Source organism: Zonotrichia albicollis, chromosome 1, assembly GCF_047830755.1.
Source record: "Zonotrichia albicollis isolate bZonAlb1 chromosome 1, bZonAlb1.hap1, whole genome shotgun sequence".
NCBI classification, from domain to species: Eukaryota; Metazoa; Chordata; class Aves; order Passeriformes; family Passerellidae; genus Zonotrichia; species Zonotrichia albicollis.
In genome coordinates this window covers 132,742,186-132,760,756 of record NC_133819.1, presented here as the reverse complement: position 1 = coordinate 132,760,756, position 18,571 = coordinate 132,742,186, and the positions used below count along the sequence as shown (strand labels likewise).

At 37.2% G+C, this 18,571-nt stretch overlaps 1 protein-coding gene across 2 annotated transcripts in view; it reads left to right on the top strand.

The window, feature by feature from the left end:
- Positions 1-18,571, top strand: part of CPQ (carboxypeptidase Q) — a 148,523-nt gene that overhangs the window by 44,085 nt on the left and 85,867 nt on the right. For both annotated transcript variants that reach the window (XR_012583124.1, XM_005479483.4), the window contains exon 4: positions 8,717-8,924. Coding sequence is in view for 1 of the 2 variants with exons in the window: in XM_005479483.4 (XP_005479540.2) it covers positions 8,717-8,924 (208 nt within the window). In the remaining variant the exon portion in view is untranslated. The remainder of the gene's footprint in view (positions 1-8,716; positions 8,925-18,571) is intronic.

Here is an 18,571-nt window from a genome sequence, read left to right as displayed (position 1 = left end):
ACACTAAGACATACATGGTCTCAGAGTTCACAATCATTGACAATCAGGAAGCTAATTGTCTTGCACAGTGTGCCTTGTGGGGTGGGGGAATAATAACTACTTAATACCTGAACATTGGGAAGAAAATTCCCACTTTTTATTCTGTTACTGTCCTTTCAGTGTTGCACTAAGTGATTTTCAATGTTTTCCTGTATTGAGCCCTAAGGCTGTGGGGTGCACACAGGCCGGATGCAGGTGCCTTGCTGCTTGCCTCTCCTCAGGGAGGCTGCCTGAGCACGAGAGAGACCCTGGACACATGGGTGAGGAGGAAGTGGGGAAGCCTGTGGTCCTCTGTGCCAATCTCCTTCTCCTGGAGCTACCACAGTGGACTTGGAGAGCTCTGGCATTCTCACAGCTGTCACTTTTCAGGTAGTCTGGAATCTCATCATGTCCCTAAACCTGTATCACCTTAACAGTTCATCTGATCTGACTGGCCATGTACCTGTATCTCTTGGTTCTGGTCCAAAATCATTTGTGTATTTTAATTTATGTACAGGCTGTAAAAGTGATGATCATTATTGTATCAGCCTCCAGCCTGCTACCTTTTTTACAACATTTTCCTGAGCAACATGGAAATGTTGCTCAACTAATGAAAACGAGAGAAAATTATATTGTTCCAGATAGTCTCTCTTCCAGCACAGACTCTCATAGACACTCTTTATTAGATATTAAAGAAACCCATAAATTGCAAAAGTGGAATTCTTTCCCATTCAGAAGATAATGAAGGAATTGCTGTAACTCTAGGATTAAATGGGAAAAGGAAAAACTATTAAACATTGTGCAAAACAAAATGACTATATAATGTATGTTGCAGAGCACAACAAGCTTCATAGCAAAAAAAAAAAAAACCAGTGAGAAAGTGTTGCATTTTGTCAGCAATTTCTCTTTTCCTTCTGAGGAAGAAAAATTACTTCAATTCTCAGTCTGAGCTACTTTCTCAGAAAACCCCTACATTAATTTCCTTATGAAAACTGGTGTGTGCCAGGTGTTCTTCCTGCATGTTCCCAAAGAAACCTGCAGCATGCCGAGATCTCCAAAACTTATTCATTCTCTCAACCATGGTTTGTACTGGATTTTTTTTTTTTTTTAAGCCTGACACTCCTCGTTTCCCAGACACAGCTAATTGCCAGGAAAGGAGCTGTTAAGAGGAAACACATACCTATTGGGACAACTTTATATCATCTGATGTAGATTATGAAGCTTTTGGAAGAATGTGCCACCATCATCAAAAAATACAGCTGGGGAAAGAACACTCACACTTGGCATGATATTTTGTGGGGCTGCTCAATATTTACTTGTAGTTCACTGGAATTAAAATACTCTAATGAACTTTTAAAATACACTCTGTTCCTAAAAAGAACTTTTCTGCTTACAGTGTTCAGGTTCAAAGATAAAAAAATTCAGGGTGTCCGTAAGTTTGAAGTGACAGGCAAGACTTACCTGAATTTTGGAAATAAAAATATACCATTTATTTGAGAACGAGTTCTCCTAAATGTAATAGTGTAATACACTATTAGGTAACGTTTTCTTATCCCTTAGGCATTTATAGTGCATTTTACATTGCATAAGTGGAGCTGTATAATGTGTGAACTAGATAACAGGCAAATGTAATGAACAGGTGTAGTTAAAGCAATTCCTTTCAAGTGACACTACTAAAATTTCTCAGTTGAGAGAAAAAATAAGTGGTACCACCTCTGTGTTATTTTTACTATTTTTTATTATTAAAACATATTTTTATTCTGTTTTTTTTTTTTATTTTTATTTGAGTGGTAAAAGCATTGGATTGTTTAACAGAACATCAAAAAGGTGTTTAGTATTCTAGTAATTAGAAGTGTGGGAGTGAAAAAAGCATTTATGTAGTGAAGATTTTTCAGAGTTTCAGTTTTCCTGAGAAAATATTGTGGCTCACCAGGACAAGTGTCTTGCAGTGTCTTTTTTTTGCTCATTCCCTAAAACTGAATCCAGCCTGTCCCTTCACTTCCTTTTCATATCCAGTTAGGTTTTAAAGTCTTCTCTCCTGTTGTCCCACCCCCTTCTGTTGAGGTTAATGGAAGTGTTTCAGTGAAAAGCTTTTACTCACAAACAGAAAAGATAACTATTTTCTTCTATTTTACTTTTGGGATTTAATTCCATGCTATCTGAGATAATAATAACTATGTTATTCTACTGTTGATTTTTTATTTTTAAAAGTTCTCCTCTTTAGTCCATCCACATAGTTGCCTTTTGTACTAAGATGTTTTGTCTCCTGCTGCCTTGAGAAACGTTTACCCTCTGTCACTGCCATTTCTATCTTATGGTTTTTTTCCTTGACTACCTTTGTATTCCTGTGGATACTTGTCTTATTTTTTATACCGTAAAAGTGTATCTCCATGAGGCTTTGTTTGCATTGCCACAGCTTGTTGAAGGGAGATGTTCCTAAATGCATATGAGTTTAAGATTGGTTTGGTTTTTATGGAGGACAGTGTCCCAAGAACATACTGCTCTGAATGGGGGGCTGCTCAGAGAAGGAAGGGAAGAAGAAAAGCACCATCCATATCCTGTTCTGTGAATCTGAGACTTGCTTCTGTCTCCTTTCAGACCTTGCTCCCCTCTGTTTACCTCAGGGGTCATCTGATTAAAAGGGAGAAGTTTTATGGTGGTAAGACAAATATCCTCTATCCCTACCCCTTTCCTTCAGGTGAGTGTTGGCTGCATGTTACCCTTTCCCATGCCCATCCTTTGAAAGGAGGAGGGAGCTCCCTGTGCTGCCCCAGGATGTGTTCAGTTCAGCGCCAGGGCTGACTCGTGTTTCTGGTGGGTATGGATGTGCCTGTGTTGACCCTCTCTGCTGCTCCCTATCTCTGATGAATCAGAGACTTGGAAGGAGTGGAAGGTACCCCGAAAGCTCTCATGCCTCTTCACACCTATTTGTGCTTGATAATTTTGATATAAGAGGTAATTATAATAATGAAAAACATCATTAAATGGAGACGGTATGGAAAGCAGGTCAGTATTCTTGCTCTTAGTTTGCTTTTGTATTGCTAGCCTTGTGATGCTTCTTTGTCTGATTTGCTACTTTCCAAATTAAGAAAATGAGGGGGGGTTGTTGTTTTGAGTTTTGATTTCTTTTTTGTTTGTTTGTTTGGATTTATTTATATCCTTCCTGTAGGTGTAAAATATGACATCTGTTCTCAGTGAGGTTTTTGTGAATTTGTTCTCTGTGCACATTGGTCCTTGGTGGTTGAGGAGGTCATTAAAGATATAAATAAGAGTTGTTCTGAAGGCTGAGAAGCTAGGAATTCAACAAAAAAAGTCACAAACAAAGCCTATGAAGCCAGAATCCTTACAGCTGCTGGCAGTTTGGGTTGCCAGTGGTGTTCACTCCAGGAGCCTGTTCCTAATGTACCTATTGTAGCACACAGCAGGCAGCTGCTTTCTCACAGGGATGTAAACGCAGAAGGACAGAGCTTGGTGATTTGTACTGAGCAGAAGGAGGCCAAACAGGTGTATGACTTAAATAGTTCCCTCAAGATTTCAGCTGCTGGAGAGTCATCTTCATGTCTGTAAGATCCAGCAAGTTTCTTTTTCAGTTGAAGAGCAGCTGATGCAAACTTTCATTTTCTACAGATTCTTGGAAAGCTGTTGTACATTCCCAGCAGCTGGATAGTCCCAGGGTAGAATGCATTGAACTTCATTTGATCATTTTACTATTCAGAGTTGCTTCCTGCTTCTTGTTTGGCAAACCATATTTAATCCTTGCTATTTTTAAAAGATTCTGTACTTATTGGAGAATTCTCTTGGTGCTTTGAATATTGGTGTTACTGAATATTATAGTGAAATACAAACATGTATGTGTAAGTTATATTCTGTAACCTAGGACATATGTAATAGTGGCAAAGCTATTATGCTTGTTTGGTAAAGCCTAATTTTATTGAGTGCCCGGCAGTCACTAAGTGCAGTTTTCTAAATGTTAATTTAATTGGAGTCCAAGTGGTAACAGAATAATGCTGTGTTCTTCTTCAAAGGGAACTTTCCTTGGTAAGGCTCCATTACACTGCATTATTTATGTATACCATTTAAATCTATACTTGTATAGTATTTTTACTCTGCAGTTTCTTAAGATTTTCTGTGCATATTCCTATTTGGTTTTGAATTTGACAATCTTGATATCTTTTCAACTTACTGTGAACCAACAAATCAAATCCCACCAAGACAATCTAAGAAGCCAACAAAGCAAATGAGTCTTGGGACAAATGATGACAGAAACACAAAATTAGGCTGAATTTATTCCTTTTATGTTTTGCCAAGTGGTTGTAAATGGAGAATAGTTTTGATTTTATTTTTATAGACCTAATTCTTCTGAGAATATTAACAATACTTTTAACGTTTTTAATAATTGCAGCTACAGTTGGCCTCTCTATCCAGAGATTGGTGAGAATCTTGGAAGAACATACACAGTTGGAGTGCACACAAGGGCAACTTTTCTTTTTTAAGGAGTTTGTGGTGCTGGAAAAGGGGATTTACTTGTGTGGAGTTCAGGCTGTGCCATGCTGCTTGTGATGCAGAGGAAGTTGCAGGAGTGAGACACTCATGAATAGCTACTCTCCATAGCTAACTGTGAGAGCAAATTGAGTAGTTTTCCTCTTGTTTTGCTGCAGTATCTTACATCACCCCCTTTAAAGTGAAATGCTTTGTATGTGATGAGGGAATTTTCTGTGCTATGTAGAATATACAAGTGAAAAAACAACAGCAAAGTGTGTGGAAGATGTGAGCCTATTACTGAGTTAAGGCTGTGATCTTGCTGTGAGTATAGCCAGTGATTAAAGTAGTCACAGCTCTACTCAGGAATGTATGTTATCATTCAAGTCAATATTAACAAACTGGCTGATCTGATAAGAATTTTTAGTTTACATGTGGTTCATACAGAGAATTTTACATGGATTCTGTAGAAAATAGGTGGTCACATATGTAATTAAGAGTCTTCTAATGTGTTTGTCTGAATGAGCAAACTTAGACAACACTGGCAATTCTTAGACAACATTGATTTTTCATTTCCCAACTCTACATTGCTTTTCTAGGTTGATGTGAAGAATAGTGCACTGAGGGTATGTGCATACACATTATGGCTGAAATAAATCTTTCTAAGCTTTTGTATAATCAAGTTTTGATTGGTTGGTGTTTTTTTTTCCTTTTAGCCATGTTAGAGTTCTTGTAATGTCATGCTTTGCTTACTTCTCTCCTTCGGAGATTCTCATCATTTTCCAAGGCTTCAACTTGAGATCTGTTTTCTGTCAGAGCATCCAGTTTAGCTTGAAGCAGTTACACAGTTTACTTTTCCCTGGGCATTTTAGCTTATCTTAGAGATAAGGGTTGGAAGTGCAGGAACAAATAATGGAGCATGCTAGGTCAGCTACCACAGTAAGAAGAGTTAGAAGTGACCTAACACCAGCAGCACATCTTTTAATCCACATTTTTTAGTTTCTCCACATTTGATTGTTTTACTCAGAAGAGAAACTAACTAGTTGCTTTTTTGAATTTTTTATTCTCTCTTTACAATTTTGTGTAAGATACAAGCCACATTTGTTTCTTACTAGCCATTTGACGTGTACCACAGAGAAAATGTGGGGGGTTTTTTTTGAGCCTTTTCTCTGCTTTTATTAATACCATGACACTTCTCTTAAATACTTTCCAAGATGTGAAATCTAGGGCTTTATCAGAAGCAAAACTCAACTACTTTATTTATCTGAATTTTGTCAGCTGTTGAACAAGAATGTCAGGACCAAATGACTGTGAGTTTGTTGTAACATTAATATGCTTTCAATTAATAGTTTAAATATGGATGTGAGGTGAGTCAGTAGATCTAAAATCAAAACAGATACTTTTGTTAAGTAAATAAAAAATAATGGGAAAACTTACCATCTCTTCTGAACACCAAGTTATGGTATTGAACTGGGGTATCATATATTAAATAACCTAACTACCCTTAAAGTTTTGCAGAATTAATTTAGGGTTTCTTGGATAACAGCATTTTTCAGAGAATGTGTGTTTGAAGCAGATGCTAACATCACTCCCAGGTGTTAGTGGGAAATTCCAGAGGTGCACCTTGCTTGCCTGTAGGTACCAACGTTTTTAAGTTGAAGGCTGGTGCAGTCAGGGTTCTTTGTGATCTCTATAGGTGCTGTTATGTGATGCTTTCCTTTCATTTCCTTTTCAAGGTGCAAGGAATGGTAAATGCAAGAGAGTTTAATTTTTTTTTTTTTTAATAAGATCCTTCTTCTTTTGACAAAATAGTCCCAAAATAATGTTTGTTCAGAATTAATGAAAAAAATCCCTTTCTTGTTATCCCCTCTGCTTCCCCTGCCCCCACCAAAATTTTTTTTTCTCCTGATTTCCCCAAACTATGTCCTGTTTGCCCTGTTTTGAGCCAAACTGGGAAATGCTTCTCTTCATCTGTTACACAGAGTCTGCTAGTAATTTCTATTTTGTTAGTTCTTGCTCAGGTCTTGCCATATGGTCAGTAGCCTTTCCAGTTCTTGGTTATCTCTACATAAAAGGTACTTAATTTGCTCTGTTTACATGTTTTTTGATGTACTCTTTGGCATTTTATTAAGCAATTTATTATGTAGATGATATACTTAAAACATGGCATGTTTTGCATGCATGTAAACTTTAATCAGGTGCATCTCAGGATGCTTAGTGTCTGCCACAAATGTTTTCTATGTGAGTTCATCGTGCAGCATTAGGAATCTACAGTACTGTGGTATTGCTTTGTGACTTTGTACCAGTCATGCTTAGGGTCCATTTCCCTTTTTGTAGAAATAATTTGGGCAGTCGTCCATTCCTGTCAGATCCTGGTGTCATCTGAGCTGTTGCTGGCTCTGCCAGCCCACGCCAGTATGGTTTAATTTGGATAATAGGCTTTACCTCTGTAATCTTGGCAGAGTGGTAGTTTGAGCATACAAATGGCACTTCTGGGTAACTTCAAGGTTTATTTTTTGGGCTAGCTGGGTAAATTTTGTACCTGCAAATGTTCCTTTACTTGAGGTGTGTAAGCACTGACAACTGTGTGAGTTGTCAGAAGCCTTATCCACAATTGTGGTAGAACATCACGATGGAGCATCTGCAATAAATGTGCTTGCTGCTTAAATTGGGAAAACAAATACAGTTTAAGGAGTTTCTTTTCTTTCTTTATCTAAGAAATAACAAGGACCTTGAAATCAGTGATAAAACTTGAATTACTGCAATTCAGCATATACACCATGTTAGTACTAAGACATAAACCTGCCAGAAGACACAGGCAAAAACATTCATTTAAAATTACCCGAAACAAACAGTTTCTGCTCAGTTGTTAAATGTAGGGTTTGGGGTTTTTTAATATTAGTACATGAAACCATCATCTCTCTTTTTCTTTTTTTGCAGTCTGTTTATTTTACATTGCTTGGAAGGTCTTTTGGTTAACATGCTGGATTTATCCCCAAACACTCAAAGAAATATTAAACACATGCAGCAAGTTATCGCAGTTTAAAAGTGGGGATGAGGGATGCCATTTTTTTTTATCTGACAAAGAGAAAAAAAAAGGAAAAAAAAGGTCTGAACTTATAAGTCTACATGGGTTTATCCCACTCAGGGACTATTACATGGAACAGGAAATGCAGAGTTTCAGGTTAAATGTAATTTCAAAGGTGAGCCGTGGGTCACCTGACCTGCAAAGCTGATGGGAAGAGACACTGGCCTTTGATTGAGGTTCTGCTGTAAACAACCAGGAGCAATAATTTCCTCAACTGTTGTCACTTAATATACTGATCTGTCTATACTCTGAGGAAGCTCCTGTAAGACCTCGGTTTAACTCATTTTTAGTATTTCCTTGTGAAATAAATGTTTATACATATCTACTCTGCAGATTATGTTATTGATTACAATATGACTTGTTATTGTTGAGAAGGGATTATTCTTCTCAATAAATATAATTGAATAATCTCTCCCATTTTGCTTAATCTATAACCTTACAAAGTAGGTTTCTCCTTTCCTCCTTAACATATCTCCTCCAGGAATTAAATAGGGGTTTTTTTTCCAGTTTAGAAGACTTAAAAACAACCCAATTTAAAATTTTTATTGTTTGTTTAAGTGTATAAAAAAGTGTATCTGCTGCTGTGAGAAGGCTCACAGGTGAAGATTTCCATGCATTATGTGTGGTTCTGGGCAGCTGGTTTTGGGTGGCCCGCTCAAGTGGGGAGGTTGGTCCAGATGATCTTCAGAGGTTCCTGCCAACCTCATCTGTTCTGCAATTCTGTTATGTGGAAAATAGCATTAAAATTTAATAGTGAATTTTAATTTCATTACTTGCCGCAGTAAGAAAAAAAATGCACTTATGGTAACCTGTTCATTTAGACTTTTCATTGCTTTTCTTTCTGGTAAAGCAGTGAATGGAGTGTGATATCAAAGTGTGGCAATGACCTAAACGGAGCTGACAATGAATAGAATTCTAGATATATTTAAGAGTAACAGTCAGATATTCTGAGTAGTGTTAAAACATTTGATGTATTTTGTCAAAAGTTTTGTTAAGAATTGTAGCTATATCTCTTTTGAGAATATGGCAGGGATGGTCATGATTGTCATTATTTTTAATAATTCTACAGTAATGCTAAAAAAATTACAGAGCAAAGTTGTTAACATTATGTTTTGTTGGTTTTTTTAACAGTCCACATACTGGGGAGCAGAGTTACCAGCCTGATGTACCCCAAATTCCCACTGCTTGCATCACTGTGGAAGATGCTGAAATGATGTCGCGAATGTCTCTCCGTGGCACTAGGATTGTTGTACACCTGAGGATGGGAGCTAAGACTTATCCAGACTCTCTGTCCTTTAACACTGTGGCAGAGATAGTTGGAAGCAAGTACCCAGAGCAGGTGGGTGAAAATATACAAAACCCCCTCATTTTCTCTTTAAAAATGTGGAAGAAACAATCAAAAACCAAACCGGCCCTTTTGGAGAAATCCCTAAAGCAAGTAATTTTTATTCACATTCTCTTCTATATTTTAGACATTTTAGCTTTTCAGTCTTTTACCAGTAACGAGTTTCCTGGCTATGTTTAGCAGGTATATATGGTTGGAATAAACCATCTGCACCACAAATTCTGTTTGAACATTTCATAATTCTACATTGTTGTCTTCCATTTGTAAGACTTTTCTTCTTCCTTTCTCTTTTCTTCCAACTTCTTAGCTAAAAATCATACAAACCAAACTCTTGGTGCTGAAGGATTTGTGCCTGGTACAATGTCTTCTGTGTCAGCTTACAACAGGGAATTACTTTTCTGGCAATATGTTTTATTGTGAAAATGTTGATGAAACCTCAATTACAGCAGCACTAGAAATTGCTGCTAGAGTACTGAGCCACATGCTTTGGTAAACACTGTACTGTTTATGGCTTCAATGGAGAAGAAGAGTGACTATCATGGACCTTTAAACCAGGCAAGAGGTTCTATATATTTAAGAGATTTTATCTTTTCTGAGATGACAGTTCGGTAGCTCTGCCTTGTGGTGTCAGAGATTCTCAATGTTAGCATGAGTGCTCAATTTCAGCAGCTTGGTCACTGGGCAGGGAAAGAGTAACTACCCTGATGGTTGATTGGTTTACATAAGATCACCTGTTTGTCCAGCTTCATGAAACACGTATTTACCAAGTTAAATGCTCCAACTTTCTAATTAAGGTTAATTTAATTTAATTTTATGTCATCTGCATTTTAAACAATATTTCTAACCAGTGAATTTGCTGTCTTTCCTGAATTATGTTTGGTATATTTCAAAATTTGGCATTTCAATTCAGGTTATGAATTGTTCAAATGTAGACTTCAAAGATAAGGTGCTTGCCTGGACTTGATTTTCTCTTTGCTTTCCTGCTCTGTTTCTTTAAGTATTGAAGTGGATTGGGATCTCTCCACTACGTCTACTGACAAGCTCATTTTTCTTAAGCATTGGGTAAAGGCTTATTTACAAGCCCCCTGCTGATGATAATGGGAGTGGTAATGGACACACTTTGAAAATGTAACCAAGAAACAGAAAAATAAAACTAGTGAATGTTTAGGTTTTTTAGTACTAGTTTTTTTTCCTGTTGGAGCCTTAATGGGTCCTTCACCATGCTCATTCCATTGCGTTACTCTGGTAAAAATGGGAACCATCTTGCTATTTGGGCAATAAAATACATGGCAGATCCAAACTCTTACAATGCCCTCTATGCCAAAGTGTTTCAAAATGCAGTACAAATCCAGGGTAACAAAAAGGTGCCATTTCCTCAGGCCAAAATTTCAGTTTAAGTTTTGAATTGAAACAAACCGAAATCTGGATCTCTGAACTCTGGGTGAGAAATTAACAGTGGGTGATATTGCTCTTACAAAGGTCTAAAGCAAAACAGTTTAAAATTAGGTAAAAACCTCTGAAGCATAGCTGGTCACAGGTATTGCAGCAAATTATGACTTAAACCCCTGAAACGTAGTTGAAAATGTGGGTTGCTATAGGACACTGAAGAAAGCGTGTGAAGTCTGGTGAAAAGTGATTCAGCTCAAGTTATAATACACATTTAGGTATACTTGTGTTCATCTATATATTGACCAGAATTAAATATACTGCTTGATTTATAAATAATGAATTGACTCCTTCCATGAGATTTTAACATATTTATTAAAAGTAATCGCTATGAACTGAAATAATGTGTCTGACAAGTTTATGCTACAAACAATATTTATTATTATTAAAATACATTAAAGGATAAAATTCTTTTTTTCCACACCTCTTTAGAGTTTTTTTGGGAGTTCTTTTTTTGATTTGCTTTTGGGGTTTTTTGGGGTTTGGTGGTTTTTGTTGTTTTTTTTTTTTTAATTTGACCACTTTTGCAGCATATCCAGTTCTGTTCCTCCTTTTAATCATTTTTCCAAGTGCTTTATGTGGATTCTTGCAAATAGCAATTGGGGATTAGGGGGTTAAACTAGAAAAATATTAAGGAAACCAGAAAAATAGAAGTTGACATATTTTTGATATATTTCCTAAAATTTTCCTGTATTTTGGACTTAATTTTCTGAAAGTCATTCCTGCCACAAGAAATGTTGAAATTATCAAAATGGATACTCTGAATTGTTTGAGTTACAAACCTTGTTTTAGGTACCTCTGCTTAACTTCAACACATTTACATTTCCAAGTAACCTAAAGCAGTAAAAGAAGTGTGACTAATGCTTTGTGAGGCATCAAGCTCTCAGGGGTACATTCATCTTCAGGGGTGATGATGTGACATGAGCACACATGTCCTGTGTCCTTTTGAGGCATCTTTGTACCCAATGTGCAAATACTTTTGAAAAATTAACCCACTGATACTTCAGGTTTCCTTCCTGCTTTTTTCTTTTTGTTTGACTGGTCAGTAGGCAGTAAGCAATTGTTCCAGCTAGCAAAAATGGATGGTGAAATCTACTGCAAGCTGCAACTTTGCAGGACTAAGTTTTCAGATGGTGTAGAAAGCGTCTGAACAGAAAAAGGAAATGGATTTTGTAATTCTGTCAATAAAGTTCAGTGTCTCACCAATGTCTCTGTTCTGTTTATAATTGTATTATTCCCTCTAAGTTAGGAAAGGACTTTTCACCCCAGACAAGACTCTTCCTGTGTCAGAGCGGGTGTGATCATGCGTGGTCAGAGCAGAGACATCCACCATCCTCAGGGGAGTTGAGGTCCTTGATTAGTGCCTGCTGAGGCCTGATTAACCTGTAGGTGCCTAAAGGAGGTGAGCCTGTGCCTATAAGATAATGAATCCAAGATTCACCTTTTCTTCATATAAACAAATAGGAAACAGTGGGACCAAACATGCTATGACTTGATGTCCTGGCAACCTTTCTGAGCTTGGGATCCCGTTCTCACGGTGCTTAGGACAGCAGTGAGAGTAGAAAACCTGTGGGTTGTAGGACTTAACATATTTAAGCTGGCATGACTGCTGACAACTGAGCCAAAGAGTTTGTGAAATGATAAAGGTATGGTAGCAGAACCTGCTGAGGTCCAGGCTATTGTGGGTTAGAGACATTTGCGGTCCATTCCTGACTTTTATCTTGGAGTAGTATTTGAGAATTCTTTTGCACCTAGGCCCATGCTGCTAGCATCCTTTTGTGTTGTATTGTGTGCTGGTGAGATGTTTTATTTAAACTATGTAAGCTGACACTGGAGACTGACTGACTGAGAAATTCACAAGTTAACTAATGTGGTTTTCATTTGAAATTCTGGCAGAGTTGGCAGTAAAACATGTTTGTCTTCTCATTTTAATACAGATGTAACATGATTGGTCTTAAAGCACAGCAGCAACCATTCCCATCTCTGGGGAAATGCTATAAATAGCAGCTGTTTGTTGTTAATCTGGCTTCAATGTACCTAATGTGCCAAACATGGAACCACAAAATATGTGATTAACTGAAAAGGTAACAAAATGGATAAAGTTGTAACTCTTCTGCAATCTTGACTTTCAGTGTCTTTTCATACTCTGTGTTTCTTGGTGTGCAGTGCTGTTTTACTTATCTTACAGTTACTAAGTGATGGAAAAACTGTTTCCTAAGTGCCCTACAAAGTACATAAATTTGCTGCTCATTATTCTGTGATCCAGGATAAATACTTTAGAGGAGAAACAGAGGAGCTTATAAGTGGCCTTTTCAGAATCCTGGAGAGCTGTTCCAGGAATTTACTCTACAAAGCTTTTTGCCTCCTGGTTTTATGGAATGCCATATCTGCAGTTTGTGCGGTTTAAAAATTGTCTCCATTTTGAACACCAAGAACATGAAAGACCATTGAAGAATGCACCGTAGCTTTGAGCCAAGTTTGATCAGCTCTTTGAAAGTAGCAGTCCTAGGGATGACCTGAGAAACAGAGATGCTAACATGGTAGCATGGATTGTAAGGTTCTTTACCAGCCTGTGATTGATGTAGCAGAACCTGTTCTGCAAAGGATATAGATGCTTGTTTATTTTTTCATTCTTCTTCCTTTCCCAGTTTCAAAGATCAACCCTGTCTCAGATTTTGTGATGCTGGGCAAAGATCCAGGGAACAAGAGAACATAAAAATTGTTCTCTTCTGAGCCTGTTAGGCATTCATGCACATAACGGAAGAAATAATTTGTAGACCAAAAATCCACCCCAACCTCAAGAAAAAAAATCAACAAAAACAGCCAAACTCCTCTGAAGATGTGTAATACTCAGTGCAGTGTTGTTTTATGGCCTGGCATCAGTTCTACATATGTTAACAAAATGTCTATCCATTAGGTCTTTGATGTGGCTTCCAGATATCCCTATGCTCAAAGTAAATCATGCATACAATAGAGCTTTGAGGAGAAATATTTTAAGAGCCTGATGCCATCATATTATGGCTCCATTATCACATTTTCTCCATGTGGATTGTTTTGCTATTCATTCCAAAAAGTTGAATGGTTTCTAAATACAATTCTGTGAACCTTTCTCCTGTGACTGTAAACTGATCCCTGTTGCTGCTACAATTTAAATGAATTTGAAAGAATTAGAAGATTATTAGGGAGATTTGGTTTTGAAAGTTTTGAGAGTGCTTGCCCATTACTTCATGACAGTGAACTGGTGGGCAAGAGAATTAGAAAAAGAAATGGTAAAAAAGAAACAAGAGAAAGGGTAAAGAAAGAACATTGGCAATGTTGGGAAATGTATTTTCTTTGAAGTACTTTTGTTGATATTTGCTGAAATAAGTAGTACCTCTGGGTGTGTTTGTTTTATTAATAACTGGCTTTCGTACTATTAATTGGAGCCTGTCTTTTATCCTGGGTCTTGTGGGAGTGGCAATATTGCTGTCATTTGTTCTAAAACAGAGGTCTTGTCATGATGACAACAGTCAAATTAATATGAGACTGATATGGAGGAAATTTTTCATTGTAACATGATTATTTTATTTCTTTTTTGTTTGTTTATTTAGTTATTTTAACTACCAGAAGGCCAATTTTATTTCAGATTTTAAGACTAAAGGGCATGCTGGATTTTGTGCTGTAAAGCATGGCAAATATTCTAAAACCTGAATCGCCTATTTAAAACCCAAGAGCTGACTGAAAGCATTTAATTCTGCTAGGGAAAATTTGGCAGTAGTTCCCCTCCTGATTAAAAGGCCATTGCACCCTAATGTAATTATGTTTTTAGAAACTTCAGTATCCGGTGTGCAATAGCTACAACTTAAGTTTCATTTGTACATACAGGGTTGATGTTGTTTAGTGGCAACAGTTGAAAAACATTGTACTACTTAGAGCTGGGTATCTGAAATATTGGTGGAGCAAGTGAATGTTTATATGTGGAAGAAAGATTCAAAACAACTTAGATATTTTCAAAAATTATTTTCCTGATACAATTTTTCTGGAAGGAACTCCTGAAGGGTCACCAGTGTATTGTGACCTTTATGAGGTTCATGTGTTTTCCAAATAACCAGACCATGTCCATATGTGGGCAGGTGAGAGTGGGGGGGATGGTCAGGGTGGTAGCAGTCTCTGCTGATCCTGAAGGTACCCGAAGCTGCTCTGTGTCCCAGCTTGGTGATACCAGAAGAGGACTAAGGGATGTGCTCCACTAGGTCTGAGCAAACCAGCAACTCTTGGAAAGGGTTCTCCTCTGGCCAGCTGAGGCACAGTTGCTGTCACTGCACATAAACCATTGAAATATGAAGGAAGAATGTATTGGCTTTAGTGACCACCAATGCCTGCTCCACAAGGAGCAGCACCTTCTTAGAGTCTCAGCTCACTGGCATGCAGTTGGCCGTGTCCTGGGTCACTGCAGCACCAGGGTGACAGTGACAAGGGATGAGGACGTGTAGGTGGCCTTCCTCACTGGGCTCAAGTGGAGTTTGGAAGAGTTGAATGGCGCCGTCACCCTGCTATATATGTTCTATTTTTATTCTCCTGATGTAAGTCTAGCCAGAGAGCTTCCTGCCTTCCACTGGAGCGTGGCCATAGCTATCACCTGTACATGACAGCTGGCTGCCCACCCCAGCTCCTTCCTTTATTTGAATCTAGACTGGTTTCTGCCCAAAGCTACTTGCTGGACCTTTGTTCTGGGCACTACTCTTCAGAGTGTTTGGTTGTGTATTAAATCCTTTACATCCTAAACTATAACCAACTAAATTCTGACACTAGAAATTAAAAATTAATATTTAAAGTGCTTGTTCTGTTGGTCAGCAAATTAATCAGAGCATGCAGTTTTGTAGTCCTTTTGATGGTGTGACTATAAACAGATATGCTATAATATTTTTTCTTTCCAACCATTCTTTTTTATCTACTCCCACACAGCAGTTTAAAGAATTACTGTGGGATTTTATTTCAGTAATAATTTACAAATACACATAGGATTTACAAATGGTTGTGAAAGCTCTTTTCCTCCACGTTCCAAAAGTTATCTTCTGAAATTACACAGTGTCTTTCTTGCATTCTGATATGCAAGAATGTCTAAAGGGTAGTCCTGCGTTTGGCAGATGTAAAACTTGCCTGAGGTGTGAAGTACTAATACACACAATACTGAGGAGGAAGGAGAAAAGAAACAATATTTTTCTTTTCATTATGGATAAGTAGGTGCCGGAAAGACTAGTGCCAAGTGTCAAGGGTTAGTCTCAAAGTAACTGTTCTCTACAGGGGTTTTCAAATACCTGTACTTGTATGTTTGTATTTGTTAGGTGCAGACTATATACTTAACCTTGTACAACAGAAGGAGGACTACCAAGACCTTTTCATGAATGTCATGTTAAAAAAGTACATATTTTCCATGCAAGTTAAATGGAAAACTGCTTGTCTAAGAGTATGTGGGCTGGATAAGAGTATGTGGGCTGGATATTGAGGGCTCTTCAACACAGATTCAGAGATTCCCACATGCAGGACCAAGGTGGAAGATCTGACTGTGAGATTCTTACCTAGTGGACAGAGCTAACATTGTTGATGGAATGGATGGAGAAATACTAAAAGAAGTGAAATGAAAAATTTCATTTCTCAGGTTGGGACTGAGGTGCAAGGGGGAAAGAACTTGGTCTGCTAATCACATTGAGATACCGACAGCAGAGTTTTTACTCTGAGAACTGTGTGATTGCAGCAACTGAGATGGTTACTCAAGGATAGCAGAAGTCACAGTTTTGGTGGACAGACAGAGCTGGTGAAACATGGAACCAGCTCCTGAATTGTGGGTAGACTTGTAGGGTTTTAGGCCTCCCATTGCTGCTTTGTGAGATCTGGGAGTGGGGAGGAGTGGTATAAACAATAAGCTGATACAGTTGGTGTGGTCTTTAATGGACCACATTGGATGGAATTGTTCTCAAAACCTTGGTTTACTAACAAAGTACATTATAAAAATATTACTATCATTTGTTCTTTTTCTTTTTAAAAGCTTTTTAAAATTCTTTACAATTCTTTTGCTATTGTCATGTAGTTTATACTTTGGTCTAGAAGAAGGCCCCTAGGCTTCTGAGACCTTAAAGGTCTTGAACTTGGCTACTCTAGCTTTGTTGTAAATGTAGCTGCAATGGTACAAACATATTTGGTACGGTTTGGCAAAGCAAAATACCCTGTAAAACACATAATACCAGTAAAATCTGTCCAAAATACTTGTTATTAAAATGTTAAAGGTCTTGTGAGTCTGGCAGGCATAGATCTTAAATCAAAGAATGAATTTTGTTCATAAAGTTTCTCAATTGTTGTCAGTACTTATACCAATATGTCATGATATAATATGCAAGTTATCTAGAATTTCATTGTGCACAAATATAACTCTAATTCATTGTAACAGGTAAATGGAACTTTGGACAAAAATCCTCTTGTCTCCTTTCAATAGTATTTGTCACAAATATAAACTGATTTATGTGGTTAGAACTGAGATCCCATTATTTTTTACTGAGGTCGCAAAGGATAAAAGGATGTTACAGGGTCTTTAAGTGAAAATGTATTCTGTACTACAGGTTTTGTAGATTTGCTTCTTTACACATACTGAAAAACATGTTCCTCACAATCTGCATTGGCTTTTCACATTTGTCATTTATCCCATAGACTAATTTACATATTTGAACAAAAATATACTAAAATGCATATTCTTCTGGTAGTTACATAATTCCTTGAGATCTGAATTCTTTCTCAGTGCTTGAATTCACAACCATAATTGTGAAATATTAATCTCAAAAACAGTTTACAGTTTTCTGGTATAAATTATTCAGAAAAAAAAAATCTGTGTTCCAACTCATTCAGTCAGATATTAACATGTAGAGGGTGAATGGAATAATATCATGATGTAAGAATAAATAGTCTGAAAACTATATTGTGTTAGAAATTGCACCACATCAGTGGGCTTTTTTTTCCCCTAGAATACATATAAGGAAATAGAGATAGAATTATCTGTGTATTTTAAATATTTTAATGTGGAGAATTATATTAATGTTGTCACACTACTTCTTTAATTCTGGGCTTTATTTTTTTAATCGTGTACCTGGCCTTATGATCATTGTGCTTCATTTTCACTTTCAGTGATGTCAGCTGGACAAAGATTTTTCTCATCCTGTTAGTGTGCCAAGTTTAATATGCTGCTTGTGTGAGAAGCACACAAGTGAAATTTATTTAGTGAAATAAAATTTAAAGAAATTTGTTGCTGTAAGATGTGTGTACATATATACATGAGATAGTTTTAGGACACTGCCTTCTGTGGCACGCTGCTCAGAAGAGTAGAGCATATTCTACCATTCCAAATGTGAAGTGTCAATCATCCAGCTTCTTGCTAAGAGAAGATTACTCAGGTCTGAAATGTGATGTCCTCCATCTTCTTCTTTCACCTTTCAAATAATCAGGAAGAGGACCTGAGGTCTTTGTGAAGGAAAGGAGAAACAGTATCTTTAACTGTTGTCAAGAATGTTTCTTTCTGTCTTATCTTACAAGCAGATAATACAGCTTGTGGTCTGTTCTGCTTGTATGACTTTGTTTCTTGGCATTGTGAACCTGAAGTCTTGGGTTTATATTCTCCACTTCTGCCTGAAGTCCACTGACCTTAGTTTATATGTCACAGTGCTTCAGGGATATGTTCACTTAGCTGGAATTAACATTCAGATGATACTTTGTTTGACCATCTCTTAACACGTTCTGCAAGTGGTTCTGCGGGTCCTCCGGGAAGACTGCAGCTGTGCATATAAATAGGATACAGTTAATAACTCTATTTATAGCAAGCCCAAGTCTGATGTTCTTTCTCACTAATTAGACTTTCCAGCCTTCAAATAAATTCAACAAAATAATTGGATTGCACCCTTATCCACTAAGTACGATACATTTACTTTTTCATTGATTAATTTGGCTGTTTAAGTTAAAATTGCCTAGACTAATTTAAATTATTAGTTTCAGGAAAGCGATACAACTAAGTATAAAGAAATATAAATAAGATGTCTTTGACAGACTGGTTAAATTTCAACAAAATTAGTAAAGATAATATTCTAGATTATATGAAAGTACAAAAACTTTCTATTCTTTTGTCTCTGGACTTTGTTATGTACACAATGTCCTGCTAGGGATCAACATAACAGCCC